The 22574-nt window shown below is 47.3% G+C and overlaps 1 protein-coding gene across 3 annotated transcripts in view; it reads right to left on the minus strand.

Moving 5' to 3' along the window:
* Nucleotides 1-22209, minus strand: part of gfi1b (growth factor independent 1B transcription repressor) — a 30209-nt gene extending 8000 nt beyond the window's left edge. The window contains exons 1-4 of one of the 3 annotated variants that reach the window (XM_041193319.1): nt 21809-22207; nt 19227-19269; nt 16164-16287; nt 725-889 (exon numbers count right to left, since the gene is read on the minus strand). In XM_041193319.1, the coding sequence (XP_041049253.1) occupies nt 725-889; nt 16164-16275 (277 nt within the window). In that variant the 5' untranslated portion in view covers nt 16276-16287; nt 19227-19269; nt 21809-22207. Of the gene's footprint in view, nt 1-724; nt 890-16163; nt 16288-19226; nt 19270-21808 lie in introns of all 3 variants that reach the window. The other 2 variants (XM_041193321.1, XM_041193318.1) reach the window with 2 other exon arrangements.
* Nucleotides 22210-22574: the final 365 nt, after the last annotated feature.

The following is a 22574-nucleotide window of genomic DNA, read 5'->3' on the forward strand; positions in this document are numbered from 1 at the left end:
AATGAGAGGTATCTCATTCTGCTGATGACCTGGGGGCACAATTTTGTTCCCTATTTTCCCCTGTCTCCCCACTTGAGTACACAGGCACTGGTTGGGTCTGGTTCTGTGAGTGCACTGACACACAAATACAGGGGGACCCAAGTTTTACTAACCCATCATCACATGACCACTGTCATGTGTCTGATCATATGAACAATTGCCATGTGATCAATCGTGGAATTGGCGATGGTGGGAGTGCTGCACTGTCAGAGGTAACACTCAGATGAGACACAGAACCGAGGTTGAGTCTGCCCTTTCAGGTGGACATAAGAGATTCTCTAGTCAGTATTTCGAAGATGAGCAGGGGAGGTTGCCAAGATGTCCTGGCTGGTAATTATTGCTTAACCAACATCACTAAAACAGATTATCTGGTGATTATCACAATGCTGTTTGTGGGAGTTTTCTGTGTGTAAATTGGCTGCTGCATTTGCTACATTATTACAACAGCAACTACACCTCAAACATATTTCATTGGCTCTGAAGTAGTTTGGGACATTCTGAGGTCATGAAAGGTGCTATGGTAATGCAAGTCTTGTTTTTGGTACACTCGCAAGTTTAATTGTAAATTGGGATTTAAGGCTTTCAAGTGAAAATGTTCTTGTTGCCCGCACCCCCATCCCCCACCCCTCAACCTTTTACATGAAGGGACATTCCTGCTCACAAACAGTAAACCAGATCTTGGTACCTGAAGCGAAGGTGTGGGTGGTGTCTTTAGTCATGTGACATGGAGACGCCCTCTCAAAGGCTGCATTGTTCTCCCATGGAGGCTCCTCCTGCTGAGGCCCAGTGTCATGAACTTTCACCCCAGCGCTGGGGTCCATACATTGTGCTGGAGACCAAATGGGTGAATCTGGGGAAAGGAATAAAAAGTATACATGTGTTTTAAATTCTACAAGGAAGAAATATTTTAATCACAATTTATTTTAACTCGCTGCTTCGGCTCCAAGAGGTTTTATTCATCCTGCTGTCCCTCTCCTGTTCAAGATTTCTCCTTCACACCCCTCCCTTTTTATTCTGAAGTATTTTTGAAATTTAGTCACTATGTTGCAGTAATCCAAAACCAGGAATCATAAACGTGCCCAATGAAAGAGCAGAGGAAGCAGATTCAATCAGAACTTTCGAAAGGGAATAAGATAAATGTGTTTGAGGGGAAAATTTGCAGGACTATAGGGAATGAGCAGGGGATTGGGTGTAAAATGGGGAGAGGGTGGGTGTAGTAGCAATGTCACTAGACCAGTAATCCAGAGGCCCAGGCTAAAGTTCTAGGGATACAGGTTCAAATCTCACCACAGCAGCTGGTGGAATTTAAATTTAGTTAATAAATCTGGAATTATAAAGTTAGTCTCAGTGACGATGACCATGACAACTATCATTGGTTGTTGTAGAGACTCAGCTGGTTCACTAATGCCCTTTAGGGAAGGAAATCTGCTGCCCTTACCTGGCCTGGCCTACATGTGATCCCTGACCCTGTTGACTCTTACCTGACTTCTGAAATGGCCTAGCAAGGCCATCTGGGGGGAGCAGCAAATGCTGGCCTTGCCAGGAACATCCACATTCCGTGAAAGGGTAAAAAAAAAGTGATTAGCTCTTTTGAAGAGTCAGCACAGGGACAAATGGGCTGAATGGTCTCCTTCTGTGCTCTATCATAATAACAAGGACAATTAGGGATGGGTAACAAATGTTGGCCTTGCTAACGACATTCACATCCAAGAAAGAATAAAGAAAAAAACTTATATTTATATAGCGCCTTTAACAAATTAAAATTTCCCAAGGTTCTTCACAGGAATATTATAAAACAGAATGTGACACTGAGCCACAGAAGGACATATTCAGTCAGATGACCAGACGCTTGGTCAAGGAAGTAGGTATGAAGGAGTGTCTTAAAGGAGGTAAGTGGAGTATAAGGGTCTGGCACATATAGGGTTAATGTGGGATTATGTACAGTACCAGCCACACTGTGGTGTAAGAGAACACATGACCCACACCTAGGGGTCAATGTGATGTTGGACAGAGGCACCTACAAACCTCCTCCTCGTAGCAGAATGCTCCACTCCGGTTAATTAACGTGTACGCCCCGGTACAAAAGGGCAGAGCGGCTGGCGGTCTTTCAGCAGCTCCCACTGCTGCTGGCAACCCAGGCCGGTCATTCTGAGCGGTGACTTCAACTGCATCATCGATGCGGCTGGACGATCCGGCAGGACCAACAGCAGATTGGACGCTACGTCCAGATCCCTGATGGAAACAGTTAAGGATGCCAAGCTGCACGATGTCTTCAGCAACCCTGCAGACGGAGCGCAGCGTAGATACACCTGGTCGCGGCCAGACAGGTCCATCCATTCCGGGATAGACTTCCTGTTTGTGTCCCGTGGGTTCGCAGTCAGATCCACCAACGTCAAGCCGGTGTTCTTATCTGACCACTGCCTCCTACTGGCTGACTGTTACTTAAAGGAAGACCAGAGGTTTGGGAGGGGGGCATGGAAGCTGAATGTGCAACTGCTGACCCCAGAGAACATTGAGGAGCTCAAGAGGGATTACAAAGGTTGGAGAACCGTGAAACCCCTCTTTGAGTCACTGACACACTGGTGGGAAGCGATCAAGGGAAACATCAAGAGGTTTTTCATCCTCAAAGGCACCCAGAAAGCTAAAAAAGGAACAGAGAGCAATGTCCCAACTCCAGAAAAACATGCAGAATCTGCTCCGGCTGCAGTCGATGGGGGTCGATGTCAAGGAGGAACTCCAAGAGGTGAAGAGCCAGCAAGCCTTGCTCTTTGCCCGGGAGGCCTCCAAAATCATTTTCCATTCCAAAGTCCGCTCCGTGGAGCAGGATGAGACGTGCTCACGTTTCTTCTTCCAAAAGGTACACAGAGAGAACTCTGTGATCAGCAGCCTGAAGAAGACAGCTCAGTAAACTCATCGCAGTCTGACATTTTGATGATCAGCAAATCCTTTAATACTGGATTGTATGACATGAAGCCCACAGACAGCACGGCCTCCCAGTCCTTCCTGTCCTCTATCACGGAGGTCTTAGACGACAGTACACGGGAGAGCCTGGAAAAACCGCTACCTCCTGACGAACTGACTAAGGCCCTTGAGTCCTTCAAGAAGAGTAAAACTCCTGGAAGCGACGGCTTGCCGGCGGAGTTGTATTCAGCTCTGTGGGACTGGATTGGCCCAGACCTGCTAGAAGTGTACGAGAGTATGCTTCTGGCCGGCAGCATGTCAGAATCCATGAGGAAAGGCATCATCACCCTCATCTACAAGCACAAGGGGGAAAGGAGGAAATTAGAAATTGGTGACCCATTTCACTGTTGAATGTGGACTATAAGATTCTGTCCAAGGTCATCGCCAGTCGGGTCAAGTCCGCTCTGGAATTGGTGATCCACCCTGACCAGACCTGCGCTGTGCCGGACAGGAAGATCTCTGACAGCCTCACGCTGCTCAGGGATACGATTGCCTATGTACAGGACAGGGGTGTGGATACCTGCCTCATCAGCCTGGATCAGGAGAAGGCCTTTGACAGACTATTGCACACCTACATGGTGGATGTGCTCTCCAAAATGGGGTTTGGGGAGGGAATTCACATTTGGATCCAACTGCTCTACACTAACATCAGTAGCGCAGTCTCAATCAATAGGTGGGAATCAGATAGCTTTCCTATTAAATCTGGAGTCAGGCAGAACTGCCCTCTCTCCCCTGTCCTGTTTGTGTATTGCATAGAGTCCTTTGCTGAGTCCATCAGGAAGGATCCGGGCATAAAAGGAGTGATGATCCCAGGCAGTGGAGGCACTCAGTTCAAAGCCTCCCCGTACATGGACAATGTCGCCGTCTTCTGTTTGGATCCGCTGTCGGTGCACAGACTGATCCACATCTGCGACCAGTTTGAACTGGCCTCGGGAGCCAAGGTAAATCGTGGGAAGAGCGAGGCCATGTTCTTTGGGAACTGGGCTGATCGATCCTTTGTCCCCTTCACCATCAGGGCTGACGGCCTGAAGGTGCTGGGGATATGGTTCAGAGGGACTGGGGCATGCGTTAGAAACTGGAAGGAGCGTGTGTCTATGGTGCAAAGAAAAATGGGTATGTGGGAGCGACGCTCCCTCTCCATTGCGGGTAAGAACCTGGTCATCAGATGTGAGGCACTCTCACTGTTGCTGTACGTGGTGCAGGTCTGGCCCATTCCAGACTCCTGCGCGATGGGGATCACCTGAGCCATCTTTCGCTTTATCTGGAGGTCGAAAATGGATCGTGTCCGCAGGGACGCGATGTACAAGCCTCTAGATAAGGAGGGAAAAAATGTGCCCAACATCACCTTCATACTGATGGCCACCTTTGTGTGGGGCTACATCAAGCTGTGTGTAGATCCTCGGTACGCAAACACCAAGTGTACAGCTCACAATGGAATGTTTGCATTGAATACTAATTGTATTATAATTGTACTGAAGCAGCTCAGAGTGCAACATGATGTATGTTGATAACTCCAACACCATTGTCTGATTGCCTGTAATGACCATATTGAAATGATTGTATTGATGCATCTCGTGATCCATGTGTAAATGTTGAAACTGATTGTACTTTTTGTGATGGTGATTTAGAAATATTTTGTAATGTTCTTCCAGATATTTTATGAATAAAGTATGTTTTTCAAAAAAAAGAAGCACCTACGAACCCAAGCATTGAGACAGCTCCTAGCTTGTACCTTTATGTATATTTGTAAATAGTTCTAGTAGTTAAAGACTTACAGTTAACCTGCTAAAGATTAAAAGACTACACCAAACCCACCGAGATGTAACCAATACCCCAAGCGAGGTAGGGGGGAGAGCAGATCTTAGGGCCCAGGCAGCTGAATATAAATATACAAGTATAAAATAGTCACCAAGAAATACAATAAAGAATGTGGAACTCGTTTCCATGGTAAATGTTTGAGTCAAAAATAGAATAGATGCATTTAAGAGGAAGCTTGTTAAGCACATGAGAGCAAAAGAGAAAAGACTTTATGTTGATAGGGTGGGATCAATGAATGGCCCATATCTGTGCTGTAAATCCCAGGTAAAAATCCCCTCCAGGCTTTTGTTTTATTCTTTTTTTCCAAAAATATACTTTATTCATAAAATGTCAGAAAAAAATTACAAAACATTTCAAAATGGCCATCACAAAAAGTGCAATCATATTCAAATTTACCACATCGACCACGTTACACCCTGAGGTGCTTCAATACAATCAAGGAACATTACAGACATTTCAAAATAGTCATAACAGTCAGACAGTGCAATGGTATTTAAGCTGTCTACATAGATCATGTTGTACCCTGAGGTGCTTCAACACAGTTGTGATACATGTAATATTCACTGCATACATTCAATGGCCTTTGTTTTATTCACCTTCTTTGTGTACAACCTTCCCTTGTTCCTGAACACACTCGCAACTCTCAAGTACTTCTGGAATTACCTGCTGCAACCACCTCTCCCTTGACTGCAAGTAGACAGTGATTTGAATGAAACTGATTTGAATACAGTGCCTTTGGTTTAACTGCTCCACATTCCAACTTTTCATATAGTGTGAAAAAGTCAACACCATTTTAATCTCAGCAACAAAAGTCAGAAAACTTTCCTTCTTGACAACAACAAGGATGCTGTGGCAAAGTGGGGTGGGGGGGGGGGGTGGGGGGGAGGAGGAGGAGGAGAGGCAAATTAAGAAAATACATGCACTTCTATAACGCCTTTTACAACCTCACTTGTGAAAGCATGGCTCGAACAAAGGCAGGGATTTTCCTGACGACACACGCTGCTGGTGGGAGCAGAAAATTTGAAGTGCAACCAAAGTCCATTGACTTTAGGCAGGAATTCCTGGTCCCGCCAAAGAGTTAGTAAGGGAATGACAGGCCAAATAGTCTCCTTTTGTGCTGGAAAACTCTAAATTCTATCTCTTGATTTATTCATGTATGAACAGTGTTGTGCTTTGGATTGGTAACCCTTCAGAGAAATGGTTTGCCTCAAGTCCAGTTGCCTCCTCCTCCAGCCTTACAACCCTCCAAAATCTCTGCGCTCTTCAAATTCCGGCCTCTTGTCCATCCCCTGCTTGCTCCACTCACCGTTCAGTCTGTCTGGGTTCTAACCTCTGGAATTTTCTCCCTAACCCTCTCCATCTCTCTCTCTCTCTCCTCTTTAAGACTCTCCTTAAAATCTACCTCTTTGGGCAAGCTTTTGGTTACCACCTGTCCTAATATCTCCTTATGTGGCTCGTCTGCTGTTTGAGTTTGATAATGCTCCTGAGATGCACCATGGGATGTTTTATTATGTTAGAGATGCTATATAGATGCAAGTTGTTGATGTTGTTACAGACTCTCCCCTCTGCTGGGGGCCCAGTTGCATATACACCGATGTAGGAGTTGTGTTGTTGGTCTACATAGGCAGGTCTACTTCTCAGCTGACCCTCCCCACTGTCCACAGCATCGACACGGAGCCCCAGGTATCCAGAGTGGAGGTTGCCAACCCGAATTGGGCAGAATCCTGGAGGTTTTATCACATGACCTCCTTCTGCCAACAACACAGCCATGCACTCCTGTCATTGGTCGCTCGACATGTCCATCCTCAGAGTGCCCCGCCTTCCCATGGCCAATCAGAAAGCAAATGAACTCTTCGTTATCCGACTGGATGATTCCTGACCGTCAGTCAAGCAGCCTTTTCTCTCCAGTATCCAATATTATTATAAAAGCCAAATACTGTGGATGTTGGAAATCTGAAATAAAAACAGAGAATGCTGGGAAAACTCAGCAGGTCTGGCAGCATTTCATGGAGAGAGAAACACCAGTTGCTTCCCACAACCAGTTGTTTCCCTCTGATGAGGGAGCAGCCTCTAGAATTACGGCCACTTTCATGGAGACTAATCTTCTCAATCCTGGAGACTCCAGGGCAATCCTGGAGGAGTTAGCAGCTCCTAATGCAGCATTTGGTGACAGTGATATGAGCTGGAAAGTGGAATCGGAAGAATAGTGGCTTGTCCTTACCAACGAGCATGTGAACAAGCTCAAAAGCGCTTAGATACAAGCACTGAAACTGATCCAAGGTAGCGAGCACCAAAGCTACTTCACCACAAATCAAACAACTGAAGATGTGTTCCCTTGCTGATTGGTAGAAAAAGCTCTGTCTGGACTTTGCTAGAAAGCTTCCACTGCCACTGTCTCCTGCCACGACCAAACGGAATTAAATGTGCGATGGAATTAAGGAGAAAAGACACCATTCCACAAATAAGATACAAAACAAAAAGACTATGAGACAGCCCAATCCCCTATTTTATAAAACTCATAAAGAGGATGTAAATATTTGAGAATTTAATGAACTAAAATTAACATTGTATGATCTATAGACTTTAATACAAAATGGAGAGTTTCATTTTTATCCTGTGAATTAAGGAGATCTGCATTTTGCATTGTATTGTAATTATTTGTAAACTGAAATGTTCATAATTGTGCAATTCTTTTATTATTTTAAACTTAATTTTTATTTTAATGATTGACTATAACTATGTTATGAATGGTGATCACTTGTTTTATTTGTATCGTCATCACAATTCGGCATGATGATTTTTCAATAAATCAATGCTCTATCTTTCCATCTATCCATCTCGCTAACCATCTCTCTATCCATCTATATATCCTTCTTTCTATCTTTCTATCCATCTATCTATCTATCCATCTACCCATCTATCTATCCATCCATCTATTTCTCTAACCATCTGTCCATCTCTCTATCCATTTCACTATGCATCTCTCTATCCATCTATATATCCTTCTATCTCTTTATCCATCTCTCTATGCATCTCTCTGTCCATCTATATATCCTTCTATCAATCTCTCTATCTCTCTATCCATCTCTCTCTCTACCTATCTATCCATCTACCCATCTATCTATCCATTTATCTATCTACATGGCCCAACACCACCCCCCCACCCCATCCCCAACCTCATCCTGTCCCTGGGTGAACCAGTGGCCTCTGGAGATCTGTTTGGTGGCCCTGTTTATGCTGCAGAATGGAGCTTGCTTCACATCCCAGCTTTATGCAATTCATTTTTCCAGCCTATTAGCAGTAGCTGCAGTTGGGAGTTAAGGCTTTCAATCTCTTCCCCATGAAAGCACTGCTATAGGTGCTGATCGCAGAAAGATAATGGTCTCTGTGTTTACTGTTAGCAGCACAAACACAACTTCTGACCCTTAAACCACCCCCCACCCCATTAAAAACGATTAATAATCAGGACTGAGTTTATATATAAACATTTCATCCCTAGTTGGGTTGAGATTGTTTTTTCTTGTCTGTTTTCCCCTCGCCCAAAGGTATTACTTTCTGGCTTGGTGCAAATTTCACAGTCGCTTGGCAACCAATCCCCCCTCCCTTGCACCCAGCCAGTAGTATTTCCAACTCTGATTGGACGTATTTGTGTAGGTTTTAATCACATGACATCCCAACTCTGACCACGCACCCCCACCCCAACCCCAAACCAAACCCCACATTCCAGCTATTGGTCCCTGCCATATCCATCATCATGTAGCTTTGCCTTCCCGCAGCCAATCAGCATGTGGACAGACTCTTCATTATCCAATGATTTCCTTCTTGACCGTCAGCCATACAACTTTTTTTCCCCTGATCTCTAATATCTTTAACATAGGAACAGAAGAAGGCCATTCAGCCCATCAAGCCTGCTCTTCAATACGATCATGGCTAATCGAACACTTCAATGCCTTTTACCTACACTATCCCCATAACCTTTTATGTTATTGCTAATCAGAAATCTGTCAACATCTACCTTAAACATACTCAATAACTGAGCTTCCACGGTCCTCTGGGGTACAGAATTCCATAGATTCACAACCCTCTGAGTAAAGAAATTTTTCCTCATCTCAGTCCTAAATGGCTTCCCCATTATTTTGAAATTGTGTCCCCTGGTTCTAGACTCCCCAACCAGGAGAAACATCTTACCTGCATCTACCCTGTCTATTCCTTTAAGTATTGTGTAGGTTTCAATGAGATCAGCTCTCATTCTTCGAAACTCTAGAGAATACAGGCCCAGTTTCCCCAGTCTCTTCACAACTTAGTCCCACCATCTCCGGAACAAGTCTGGTGAACCTTCGTTGCACTCCCTCAATGGCAATAATATCCTTTCAGGGGGAAGGGAACCAAAACTGCACACAGTGCTCCAGGTGTGGTCTAACTAAGCTTCTATATAATTGAAGCAAGACTTCATTACTCCTGTACTCAAATCCTCTTGCGATAAAGGCTAACATTCCATTCACCTTCCTAATAGCTTGTTGCAGCTGCATGTTAGCTTTCAGTGACTTATGGGCAAGGACACCCAGGTCCCTTTGTACATCTACACTTTCTAATCTCTTACCATTTAGGAAATACTCTGCACATCTGTTCCTCCTACCAAAATGGATAACTTCATATTTTTCCACATTATATTCCATCTGCCATGTTCTTCCCCCACTCAGTAAATCTGTCCAAATCCTCCTGTAGCTGCTTTTACATCTTCCCCACAACACACATTCCCGCCCAGCTTTGTTTTGTCCGCGAACTTAGAAATATTACATTTGGTCCCCACATCCAAATCATTGATATATATTGTGAACAGCTGGGGCCCAAGTACTGATCCTTGCAGTACCCCACTAACCACAGACTGCCAACGCGAGAATGACCTGTTTATTCCTACTCTCTGTTTTCTGCCTGTTAACCAATCCTTAATCCATGCCAGTACATTACCTCCTATCCCATGTGCTTTAATTTTGTTAATCAACCTCCTATGGAGGACTTTGTCAAAAGCCTTCTGAAAATCCAAGTATATCATTATCCAAGTTATCATTAATAATCAAAAGTAGCCACAGAATATGAAAGGGTTTGTACGACATTGAGGCGGCCTTTCATATGACATTTCTCCTGTGCCATTCCACAAGTGGCCAAATTTCTCCAAATCATTTTCATAAGTTACCACGGGTGGGATTTAAACTCACAGCCCACCTGCTCACTTGGATCATCCCAACACCCACCCAGAGTTAACATTGGAGCCAAGGTTGCATATTAATAAGCTATAAGCTTGGAGCATATGACTAAGGAGAATAATTCCAAGAATTCCAGAAAGATGTTGTCCTACATCTGCTAAGAGAAAAATGAAGTGAGGACAGGACAGACGGAGAGACAGCGAGGAAGAGGTAACATATAGGGACAGGAGGGGGCTATTCAGCACCTTGAGCCTATTTCACAATTCAATAAAATCTTGACTAATCTGTACCCTAATTTCATTGACTCTGTGCTGAATTTTCTGGTTGGGGGGTTGGCGGATTGGGAGCGGGCGCGGATGGGTGCAGACCCGGGCGCCACCCGTGATCAGGTCCGTGCCGCCATTTTACACAGGCGGGTCAATCAAGGCCTGCCCAGCATAATGCGTGACTCCTGAGGATAGCGGGAGTGGGCGGGCAGCGGTGGGAGTGGGCGGGCAGCGGCGGGAGTGCCCTGACCGATGGGTCCAATGGCGATCCGGCAGCCTGTTTATATGAAGCGCTGGCAGCCTTTGTGAGGCTGCTCATGATGGCAAGTGGAAGGGCTCACCAGAAGGCTTCTGGTGAGCAGGCCAGGCCAGAGGGTAGGCCAGCGGGACAGGCCAGGCCTGGGGGGGCCAGTGCGCCCCTTGTTTTTCGGATGACTGCCTTGCTGCTCTCCTCGAGGAGGTGACAGCACGATGGGAGGTGCTGGTTCCCCAGGACAGGAGGAGGAGGAGCGCCCCCCCCCCACATGACGAAACGTGGCTGGGAGGAGGTGGCGGAGGTGGTGAGCTCCCGCGACGTGGTGCGGTGAACCTGGATCCAGTGTCGCAAGCGCTTCAATGATTTGTTACAGTCTGGACAGGTGAGGACAATGCTGGCATTGGTCACTTAACCCAGCAGGTAGGCTTTCTCTCCTGGTGCCTGCCCCCCACCCCCCACCCCAACCATCACCATGCGCTTGCACCTCCTTGCTATGGAAGGATATACTGTGTGGTGCCTAATGTGATGTAGGTAGCATGTGGCCAAGGTGGGGTGGGGGGGTGGGGAACAGGCCTGGCATCCTTGTGTGAGTGATTGGTAGCAGCGGGGTGAGGAGGCACTGGAGCCCTGATATGTCCCACTCTGGCTGGGGTGGGCCGTGCGCGAAGAGAGTCCATGTGCAATTTGCCCTAATCAATGCTCTTCTTTCATTTTCAGGAGAAGAATGCACATAACGCGGCAGAGCGGGTGAGGATTGGCGGTGGCCAGGCGCAGACGCCATTCTTAGCTGGTTTGAGCAGGAGGCCTTGGATTTGGAGAGGCGCCATGAACTTAGGTCCACTGGTGTCGGTGAGGCTGGGGTGCCACGGCCAGGTATGTACACCCAGCAGTGAGGTCAGCATTGTTCTCCCAACAGCCACAGCAGTGTTGAATGTTAAATGATTTAATTTTGCAACATGGCTTGGCCATTGCTTATGGAAGGATGAGAGCATATTGATCCAGAGGACAGGGATGCACTTTGTCATTGTCTCTACATTAACTGATCCACTGTCCTTGTTCTTCCTTTCAGCATCAGTGGAGCAGGGCCGGGAGGAGGAGCAGCAGAGGCCCCCTCTCACACCTGAGGGACCTGAAGCCCCACCAACATCACACCATCACTGCAAAGCAGACACCAGCGCAGGTATTAGAACCTTGGTGGGAATTTGAACACCGGCAAGTGTCCCAGGGCACAGCGGTGACGGCACTTCACAGTCGCTGGAGGAACTGACAGAGACAGAAAGTGCCCATAGCGCCAGCAGTTGGGGGACTGCAGAAGACCAGGCACATGCTCAGTCGGTGCCTGATGTTGTGCCTCTGGAGTTGTCTGCAACACAGCAGGGACACAAAATGCAGCCGGGTGGGGGGAGATACATGAGGCTACGCTTGGCTTGGTCTCCGTGGTGGTGGAGGAGTCTACGTGGATGATCGCCAAAGCAATGAGCTACATGTCCGAGCGCCATGCGTCCTCTATGGAGAGAGTGGCGACTCTCATGGAGAGGCTCCTTCAGGGATGCATTCGGACCAGTAAGCCCTCACATCAGCATTGACGTCAGCTGGTCAGTGCCAGTGTGAGAGAAGGTCTGGGCATCAACTTTCCCAGCTCGGTGCCCATCCATCCGCGGTGAGCAGGGAGGTCCAAAGCGATCTCACATCGGCACAGCAGCTGCCTATCGTCTCTGTGGGCTCCTCTCAGGGCGCTCCGGATGAGGGCGGTAGCTCCTCCGCCCCTCGCCCAGTGACTGTTGCATCCGGTGAGGCTGTGACGACTGGGGAGATGCCAGTTGTGGCACTGGCCGCTCCCTCCCAGGTGGGGCCAGCACAGGCTCCACGGGCCAGAGGACAGCCGCCAAGGTCATCGGGGCCAACAGGACAGCAGAGTCAGCAGGCTAGCTCAGATGCCACTCCCAGCGATGGGGCAGCACCAAGACGTAGCACCTGGAAACAAAAGCATAGGGCACCTTCAGCACACCACGGGTTTCTCACTGGTGCTTTTGTGTTGGCCCAAGATGAGGTCCTTATGATTTGTTTTGACTTGTAACACTTGTCTTTTTTTGGAATAGTTGGTTTGCTTGACATATTAAATTCAGATATGTAACCATGGCTGAGGGTGCCTCTTTTCTTCTGCATGTGCATGGTTTCCAAAACTGTAATGAGTGCTTTGTTGGACATTCAGCTTTATTAACAAGGCCCTTAGTTACTGTTCCTAACCTGGCAGATTTTGCAGGTGTCGAGAATCGAGCCTACAGCCCAGGCTTGTCCTGGTGGTCCATCTGTGGTGTGCTAGCTGAAGGTTTGTTGGATTAAAGCCTCCCAGGTGTCCCTGCCTCCCTGCAGTATGCCCGGGTCAGTGTCTACCCCCTCAGCATTTCCCTGTGCGTGCTCATCCTCGGACTCACTGCTGGACTCATCGTGTGCAGCCGCAGCCACTGCATCGACATCTTCATCGTCCACTGCGTCCCCCCATTCCAGTGCAAGATTGTGGAAAGTGGAACATGCAACCACTATCACCTAGACACAATCTGGGGTGTACTGGAATGCGCCCCCTGAGCAGTCTAGGCGTCGGAAGCGCATCTTGAGAAGAGCAATTGTTCTCTCCACCACAGCCCTTGTGGAGACGTGGCTCCTATTGTACCGCTCCTCAGCTTCTGTTCTTGGATGGCGGAGAGGTGTCATGAGCCACCTTCTGAGGGGTTAGCTCTTGTCACCCAGCAGCCATCCATCAAGCCGGGCTGGAGCACTGAAGAGCCCCGGCACCTGGGAATGTCTGAGGATGTCGGCGTCGTGGGAGCTGCCTGGGTACCTTGCACATACTTGTAGAATCAGCATCCTGTGATCACACACTATCTGCACGTTCATGGAGTGGAAGTCCTTCCTGTTGTCAAAGGCACCGGGCTCACCTGCTGGCACCTTGATGACTATATGTGTGCAGTCTATAGCACCCTGGACGCAGGGGAAGCCAGCATCACCTCTGGCTCACTGTGTCTGGCTTGCCTGGTCCCAACGGAAGTGGATGAAGGTCAATGCATGCCTGTGACCTGCTTGACACAAGTGTGGACAGCTGATTGGGAGACACCACAAAGATCACCCACCAAGCCCTGGAGGGAACCAGAGCCATAGAGGTTGAGGGCAGCTGAGACCTTCAGAGCCACTGGCATGGGGTGTCCACCCACACAGTTAGCAGAGGTCTCAGGCCCTATCATCTGACAGATATAGTTGACTGTCTCCCTTGAGAGACGGAGCCTCCTTCATACTGAGGTAGCTGCTTCGCTGCCTGTACACCCTGGCAAAGATAGTGGCATCTTCTGTGGCCCTTTCCACCTTGGTCCACCTCTTGCCCCTGCACTCCTTGTGCCTGCGCCTGTCCTCCCAAAGCTGGATCCCCTACAGGCTGAATGTGCACTCCTGGCCCCCTCCACTTTCTAGCCCTCCCTTCCTCCTCAGAAGAGTTTCCTCCAGTGGACAGTTCAGCAGCCAGACCCAGGCTAAGGGAAGGCTTCCTGAAACCTGCAGGCCCAGAAAAGATTCCTCAGTGCAGAGTGCTGACCTGAAGGTTAAGAGTCCAGAAAAAGCAGCTGGTATGCATTTTGAAGTATTGCAGATCACACAGGCAAGTATCAAAACTTTCAAAAATAAGTACTTGACAAAGCACACTCGCGACCCCAGTGAGCCCTCTTATCCCGCCCATGGATGAGGTTAATATAAATGTGTCCTACCCGCCTGCCCCGTTGCACCTGTGCGCTGACCTGAAGATTGCGCAGATGCCAAAAAATCGGCATCGATTGGTGAGTCAAGGGCCTTAAGTGGCCCATTAATCAATGGCAGGCGCACGTCGGACATCATTGCGCGCCTGCCCAGTGAGATATCACGATGGCGTGCAGTGACATCGGGACGCTTGCCCAACGTCACCGCATGTCATTTTACACGCGGACATGTGGGGCCCGCCCACTACACGCCAACGGGAAAATTCTGATCTTCCTTAAGACTCTTTGCGAGCAAAAATCTCAGAGTTACGGTTATGAATTGAGCTAGCATCTGCTGCTTCTAATAGGAGGGCATTCCACACTCCTATCACCTTTTTCAGGAAGAGGTTATTTACCAAATGATCTGGCTCTAATTTTAAGGCTATGTTTCCTTCTCCTACACTCCCCCCACCAGGGGAAAAATAACCTCTCTGTCTACCCTATCAATTCTTTTCAAAATCTTCAATTCAATCAACCCTCAAGCAGGCCTGGTTAATGTACTCCTCCTTGGAATTTAATCCAGGGAATCTTGGTAACATTCTAGTGCAGTCCTTCCAGGGTCATTATATCCTTCCTGAGGTGCAGTTTCCGGAACTGTGCACACTTACTCCAGATGGAATGATGCGGATAAGTGTGAAGTTATCCACTTTGGTAGGAAAAACAGAATGGCACAGTATTATTTAAATGGTATTAGATTGGGAAATGTTGATGTACAAAGGGACCTGGGTATCCTTGTACACCAATTACTGATAGCAAGCACGCAGGTGCAGCAAGCAGTTAAGAAGGCAAATGGTATGTTGACCTTCATTGCAAGAGGACTTGAGTACAGGAGCAAGGATGTTTTACTGCAGCTGTACAGGGCCTTGGTGAGACCACACCTGGAGTATTGTGTGCAGTTTTGGTCTCCTTCCCTAAGAAAGGATATACTTGTCATAGAGGGAGCACAGCGAAGGTTCACCAGACTGATTCCTGGGATGGCAGAATTGTTGTGGGAGGAGAGACTGGGCCAATTAGGCCTGTATTCACTGGAGTTTAGAAGAATGAGAGGGGATCTCATTGAAACATATAAACTTCTGACAGGGCTGGACAGACTGGATACAGAGATGATGTTTCCTCTGGCTAAGGGGGGGGGGTCTAGAACAAGGGGTCACAGTCTCAGGATATGGGGTAGGCCATTCAGGACTGAGATGAGGAGGAACTTCTTCACTTAGAGGGTGGTGAACCTGTGGAATTCCCTACGACAGAAGGCTGTGGAGGACAAATCACTGAATATGTTTAAGAGGGAAATGGGAAAAGATTTCTAGACTCTAATAGCATCAAGGGGTATGGGGAGAGAGCAGGAGTACGGCGTTGAGATAGAGGATCAGCCATGATCATATTGAATGGCAGAGCAGGCTCAAAGGGCCAAATGACCTAACTCCTGCTCCTATTTTCCACGTTTCTATGTGTTCTAACCAGGGCTTTGTAAAGCTACAGCAAAACTTCCTCCCCTTTCTGTTCTAGCCTCAGCTAACATTCCATTAGCCTTTTAGATCAGATGAGAAGCAAAAGATGCAGAAAGATGCTGCCAGAAAGTCAAAGGGAAACAGAAGGGGGAAGAATAAGAGGGAAGAGTGATAAGAAGAAAGGATAAAAGATAGAAATGTAGATGAAAGGTAGAGAGAAAGAGTGTATCAGAGGGAGGTGGAGCATCAGAGAGAGGTAGACCCTCAGAGGGGGTAATGATATCATAATCAGTTGATGGATCCACGCCCCCCCCCCCCATAACATTATTACAAATATGTCCATAGTTACACAGGATAATACATCTCACATTGTCTGTATCCGACAGGAAACTTACTGATAGGAGGTGATGGTACTGGCTCCAGTTTGAGACACACTTCATCATCGGCATACCGGGGCTGGTGATAGGTGTTGGCTTTCCTTATTTTCACCAGGAATGATCGTGGCATCGTGAAAGATCTCTGAAGAATTTGGGGCGGGAGAGGGAATGGAGGAAATAAAGGATCATAAATTGAAACGGCCAAAAACAAGGAGAGAGAGAGCATTTGGCCCATCATTCTTCCATCCTAACCTCACAACCACAGGAGCACCCAATAATCCCCTTAAATGGTTTCACGCTTTTTGCTTTCCCCACCATGCACACCCTTCGCCCACCTTTAAGTCTAGCTAGGAATCAATTCTAAGTGTTGATCGAGAGGACGCAGAGGTTTTTTTTTTAACTAGATTGGAAGCAGGGATAAGGGACTTTAGTTACGTGGAGAGACTGGGATTGTTCTTAGAGTTGAGAAGGTAAAGAGGAGATTTAACAGAGTCTTCAAAATAATTTTGAGATTAATTAAGGAGAAACTGTTTCCAGTGGTATGGGCAATGGTAACCAGGGGACACAGATTTAAGATCATTGACAAAGAACCAGGGGCCGAGATGATTTTTTTTTAATGCATTGAGGTGACATCTGGAAGGCGCTACCCCAAAGGGCGGTTGGAAGCAGATTCAAAAGGAACTTTCAAAAGGAAATTGGATAAATACATGGGAAGGAAAGAAAATGCAGAGCTATACGGAAAGAGTAGGGGGAGTGGGATTAATTGGATAGCTCTTTCAAAGAGCTAGCACAGACAGGATGGGCCAAATGGACTCCTTCTGTGCTGTGTGATTCCATGAGTCAGCCCTAGACTGCATCCCAGCATACCACCACTAACAGACGAGAGAAAGGGAGCATATATGGCGGAGAATATTGGCAAAACTATATTATATTTAAATAAAGTTTCTCCCTCATGCTTCCTTTCCCTTTAACTCCCTTCCTTCTTCCTTTTACCCACTGCCAATCCCAGTGGAAGCAGAACTGACAGAACAGGAAGGTTCAAGGAATGGCTAAGGTTTTCCTGGCAATTTCTGACACACTCATATTTCGATGTATTTCAGGAAAATTTAGGGTTTCTCCTCTCAAATGTCTGTCAGAGGCTGGGCCTTTAGTAAAACTAACCAGTGAAGCTATTGCAACAACAGGATTTGTCTTAACACACGATGAGTCATTGGAAAGCATTAATGGAGTCACAAACAGGCATCGAGTCCTCCAGTGAAATTCCACTGACACCCTGGGATATTGCCCAGGGTGAAAACAACAGCCAAGGAAACTTGAAAGTTGGAAATGGGGAATATGGAATATCGGGAGTGATTAAGAACCCCTGATGTGCTCCTGATTGGGCAGGAGTCCCAGACTGGGTAGGAATCTATGAGCGGATGGGTGTCCATAATTTGGTGGGACACACTATTTGGGTAGGTTGTCATGATGTAAGAGTCTATGATTGGGTCAGGAGCTCCCTGAGCTCAGGCCACTTCTCTGCAGTTATTAATCAAGACTCCCAATACGGAGTTTCCACAGTGCGAGTGAAAAGGTCAGTGTGTGGAGAAATAGAACAAATTTGCATTTCTCTTTTTTTACTCTCCCCACAGATGCTGCCGAATCTGCTGAGTTTTTCCAGAATTTTCTGTCTTTATTACAGCTGAGAGAATGTTTCCACTGGCCAGGGGATCTGAAAAAAGGGGGCTCAGTCTCGGGATAAGGTGCCGATCATTTAGGACTGAGATGGGGAGAAATTACTTCACTCAAAGGGTTGTGAATCTTTGGAATTCTCTACCCCAGAGGGTTGTGGGATGCCCCACCATTGAATACAATTAAAGCTGGGATCGATAGACTTTTGGTCTCGGAATTAAGGGATATGGGTAGTGGGCAAGAAAACGGATTTGAAGCCCAAGATCAGCCATGATAGTATTAAATGATGGAACAGGGTCGATGGGCTGAATGGTCTACCCCTGCTCCTATTTCTTGTGTTCCTGCGCTGCATTGGGATGTAGTGTCTGCCTGGATTTTGTGCTCAAGCCTTTGCAGTGAGACTTGACCCCCATGAGCTTATGAGCCACGGCTGACAATAATGGACAGAAAAACATGGAGGCGCCTCTGTTATTCCCGATAGTATTCCTGCACAGAAAGCTATGATCTAGGAGAGTTCATTTGTAAAATCTTGATCGCACATCTGTTAAGTGCCTTGAGATGTTTTTCTATGTTACAAGTGCTGTACAAATGTTGGTTGTTGCTAAGTGAGCTAATCCACACCACAATTGGCCTCAGTGAGTGGGGTGGGGGTTGGGGGGGCGGGGGGGGAGTCATTCAATGTTTTTGCCTCTGATTACTACCCACTGACCATGTCTATGTTTAAACTGAGGTCCTCTGTGATGAACCACATGGCCAAAGGTTAATTTTATTTATTTATTCATTGGGCGATTACAAGAACATAATTTATTGTCTATCCTTAATTGCCCTTGAGAAGGTGTTGGTTAACTGTTTTAGTGGCTCCTCAGGCCATTTCAGAGGGCAGTTAAGGTTGATGTGGGTCTGGAGTCACATGTAGGCCAGATCAGGTAAGGATGGCAGATTTCCTTCCCTAAAGGACAACAATGAATCAAGTGGTTTTGTACAACAATTTGGTCCTTTATTGGTTGCCATTACTGAGACTAGCTTTTTATTCAGGATTTATTGAATTAATTGAGTTTAAATTCACAAGCTGCCATGGAGGGATTTGAACTCAATCACTTGGATTATCAGTCCAGTCATCAGGATTACTAGTACTGTACTTTCTGAGTGAGGAGCAACCAGATGGGAACTGAAATGAGGGAGAGGGCAACAGTATTTGCAGGCTGCCTCAGTGCATCTTTACATCTCCCCTGGGAGCACAATCTTCTACTTCTGAAGTTTTAAAAATCCATTTCTGTTTCCCAGGGGATTTTATTGTTCCGTAGAATTCCCACAAACACCTTCACACCTCGTAGGCTCCCAGGCTGATTCACCAACATCACCCACTTCAAATGATGGGAGAGGGAGAGGTTTAAATAGCCAGAGACTCACAAAGGTTTCAACAAGGTTCCAGAAAGTTCCTCCATTGAGATTACTGTTAAATTAAAATGAAAAAGAAATTGCCAGAGTTTTCTTTTCGATAAATATCATGACAATTTCAATTGCACCAAATTCATTATCGAAACAAGGGAGCATCTGATAAAAAAATTCAACTCTCAAACATCCCAAATCCTCAAAAACGATTGACACGGTTTTTGTGAGGACGGTGTCCCTTTAATAAACTACATTTATGATGAAAGCAAAGTTGTCAATATGAATTCATTATTACATTAGTTTATTTTAACTCAGAGACTGGGATTAGGGGAGAGAGAGATTCAGATTGTGGGGGACTTGGTTTGGGGGGACTGGGATTGGAGAGACTGGGATTTGGAGAAACAGGGATGGGGGAGACTGGGATTAGAGAGATTGGGTTTGGGGGAGAGACTGGGATTGGGGAGAGAGCCTGGGATTGGAGAGACTGGGATTGGAGAGACTGGGATTGAAGAGAGGCTGGCATGGGGGGAAGACTGGGATTGGGAGAGAGAATGGAATTTGGAATGAGATTGGAATTGAGAGAAAGACTGGGATCGAAAGATACTAGGATTGGAGAGACAAGGATTGGAGATACTGGGATGGGAGGGTGACTTGGATTTGGGAAAGAGACTATGAGAGACTGGGGTTGGAGAGACTAGATTTTGGGAGAGAGACTAGGATTGGGAAAGACTGGGATTTGGAGAGACTGAGTTTTGGGAGAGAGACTGGAATTTGGAGAGAAACTGCGATGGGGGGGGGAGTCTGAGATTGGGGGGGAGTCTGAGACTGGGGGAGAGTCTGAGATTGGGGGAGAGACTGAGATTGGGGAGAGACCAGGATTGGGGGAGAGTCTGAGATTGAAGAGACTGGGATTGGGGGAGAGACTGGGATTGGGGGAGAGACTTGGATTAGAGAGACTGGGATTTGGAGAGAGGCTGAGATTGGAGAGAGACTGGGATTGGGGAGAGACTGAGATTGGGGGAGAGACTGAGATTGGGGGAGAGACTGGGATTGGTGGAGAGTCTGGGATTGGGGAGAGACTGAGATTGGAAGAGATTGGGATTGGGGGAGAAACTGGGATTGGGGAGAGTCTGGGAGTGGGGAAGAGATTGGGATTGGGGAGAGACTGGGATTGGGGGAGAGACTGGGATTGGGGAGAGATTGAGATTGGAGGAGAGACTGGGATTGGTGGAGAGTCTGGGTTTGGGGGAGAGACTGGGATTGGTGGCGAGTCTGGGATTGGGGAGAGACTGGGATTGGAAGGGATTGGGATTGGGGGAGAGACTGGGATTGGGGAGAGACTGGGATTGGGGGAGAGACTGGGATTGGGGGAGAGACTGGGATTGGGGGAGAGACTGAGATTGGGGGAGAGACTGAGATTGGGGAGAGACTGGGATTGGGGAGAGACAGATTGGGGGAGAGACTAGGATTGGGGAGAGACTGAGATTGGGGGAGAGACTGGGATTGGGGAGAGACTGAGATTGGGGGAGAGACTGGGATTGGGGGAGAGACTGGGATTGGGAGAGATTGGGATTGGGGAGAGACTGGATTGGGGAGAATTTGGGATTGGGGAAGAGACGGATTGGGGGAGAGATTGAGATTGGGGAGAGACTGGGATTGGGGGAGAGACTGGGATTGGGGGAGCGACTGGGATTGGGGAGAGACTGAGATTGGGGGAGAGACTGGAATTGGGGAGACTGAGATTGGGGGAGAGACTGGGATTGGGGAGAGACTGAGATTGGGGAGAGACTGGGATTGGGGTGAGACAGAAATTGGGGGAGAGACTGGGATTGGGGGAGAGCCTGGGATTGGGGGAGAGACTGCGATTGGGGGAGAGACTGGGATTGGGGAGAGACTGAGATTGGGGGAGAGACTGGGATTGGGGAGAGACTGAGATTGGGGGAGAGACTGGGATTGGGGAGAGACTGAGATTGGGGGAGAGACTGGGATTGGGGGAGAGACTGAGATTGGGGGAGAGACTGGGATTGGGGAGAGCCTGAGATTGGGGGAGAGACTGGGATTGGGGAGAGACTGGGATTGGGGGAGAGACTGAGATTGGGGGAGAGACTGGGATTGGAGAGACTGGGATTGAGGGAGAGACTGGGATTGGTAGAGACTGAAATTGGGGGAGAGACTGGTATTGGTAGAGACTGAAATTGGGGGAGAGACTGGGATTGGGAGAGAGACTGGGATTGAGGTTTTGTTACTCGGACTAAACTCCAGCTCCCGGATCTGTGCAGTGTCTCGGATTCTGGGAATAGGGAATCGGATCAGGATTAGGATTCACTTCAATCGGACTATCCTGCTATCCTAGGGAACAGGATGAAGTTCCTGCCCTGTAGTCGTGAGCACATTACACAGAGCAGGTGTAATGTTAAAAAAATACTCGGTACAATATCTGAACACTTTACTGGTTATTTTTAATATTTATTTGTAAATATTTATTAATTATATTGAAAGATTAAAGTGCTAATGTCACTGTTTGATGTTTCCTTTAAGGCTGTTTTTAAATCTCTATTTGCTAGTTCCTGCCCCGCTTGAGTTACTCCTGCAGCACTCACCTGGCAGTCTGGAAGCGGGATCTGCTCCTGTTCCTGTGTAAACTGGACCCGGAGTGTGAACTCCCAGAGCTGTAGGACTGAACTTTCTCAAAACGCTGTCCCTCGGTGTCTCTCCGTCGCAGACTGTCTTGTTCACATCACTCAGTCCCCGTGCTTCACTCTTTTGCCTTTTCTCTTTTTAACCCGCCCTGATTTTTCAATCTGATAATTATTTTTCCCCGCAAATCTGTTTTCTAGGAGTCTCACGTTGGCCAATAGAAGAAGAGCGAAGTGCATAGCTGTTTTGACACAGTAACAAACAGAGTTACACATAGATACACACACGCAGACACAGAGTCACAGAGAGTCACAGACACACACACAGTTACATGGAGACGCACAGAGTAACAGAGACACAGATACAGAGAGACACAGAGTTACAGAGTTACACACACACACATAGTTACAGAGAGACACATGGAGTTACAGAGAGTTAAACACACACAGTTACAAAGAGAGTTACACACACACACACTGTTACAGAGAGACACGCAGAGTTACAGAGACACACACAGTTACAGAGACACAGTTACAGAGACACAAGAGAGCTAGAGTTAAACACACACACACACAGTTACAAAGAGAGTTACACACACACACTGTTACAGAGATACACGCAGAGTTACAGAGACACACACAGTTACTGAGACACAGTTACAGAGGGACACACAGTTACAGACACACACACACAGTTACAGAGGGACACATAATTACAGACACACACAGT

This window comes from Carcharodon carcharias, chromosome 8 (genome assembly GCF_017639515.1).
Source record: "Carcharodon carcharias isolate sCarCar2 chromosome 8, sCarCar2.pri, whole genome shotgun sequence".
In the NCBI taxonomy this organism is placed as follows: Eukaryota; Metazoa; Chordata; class Chondrichthyes; order Lamniformes; family Lamnidae; genus Carcharodon; species Carcharodon carcharias.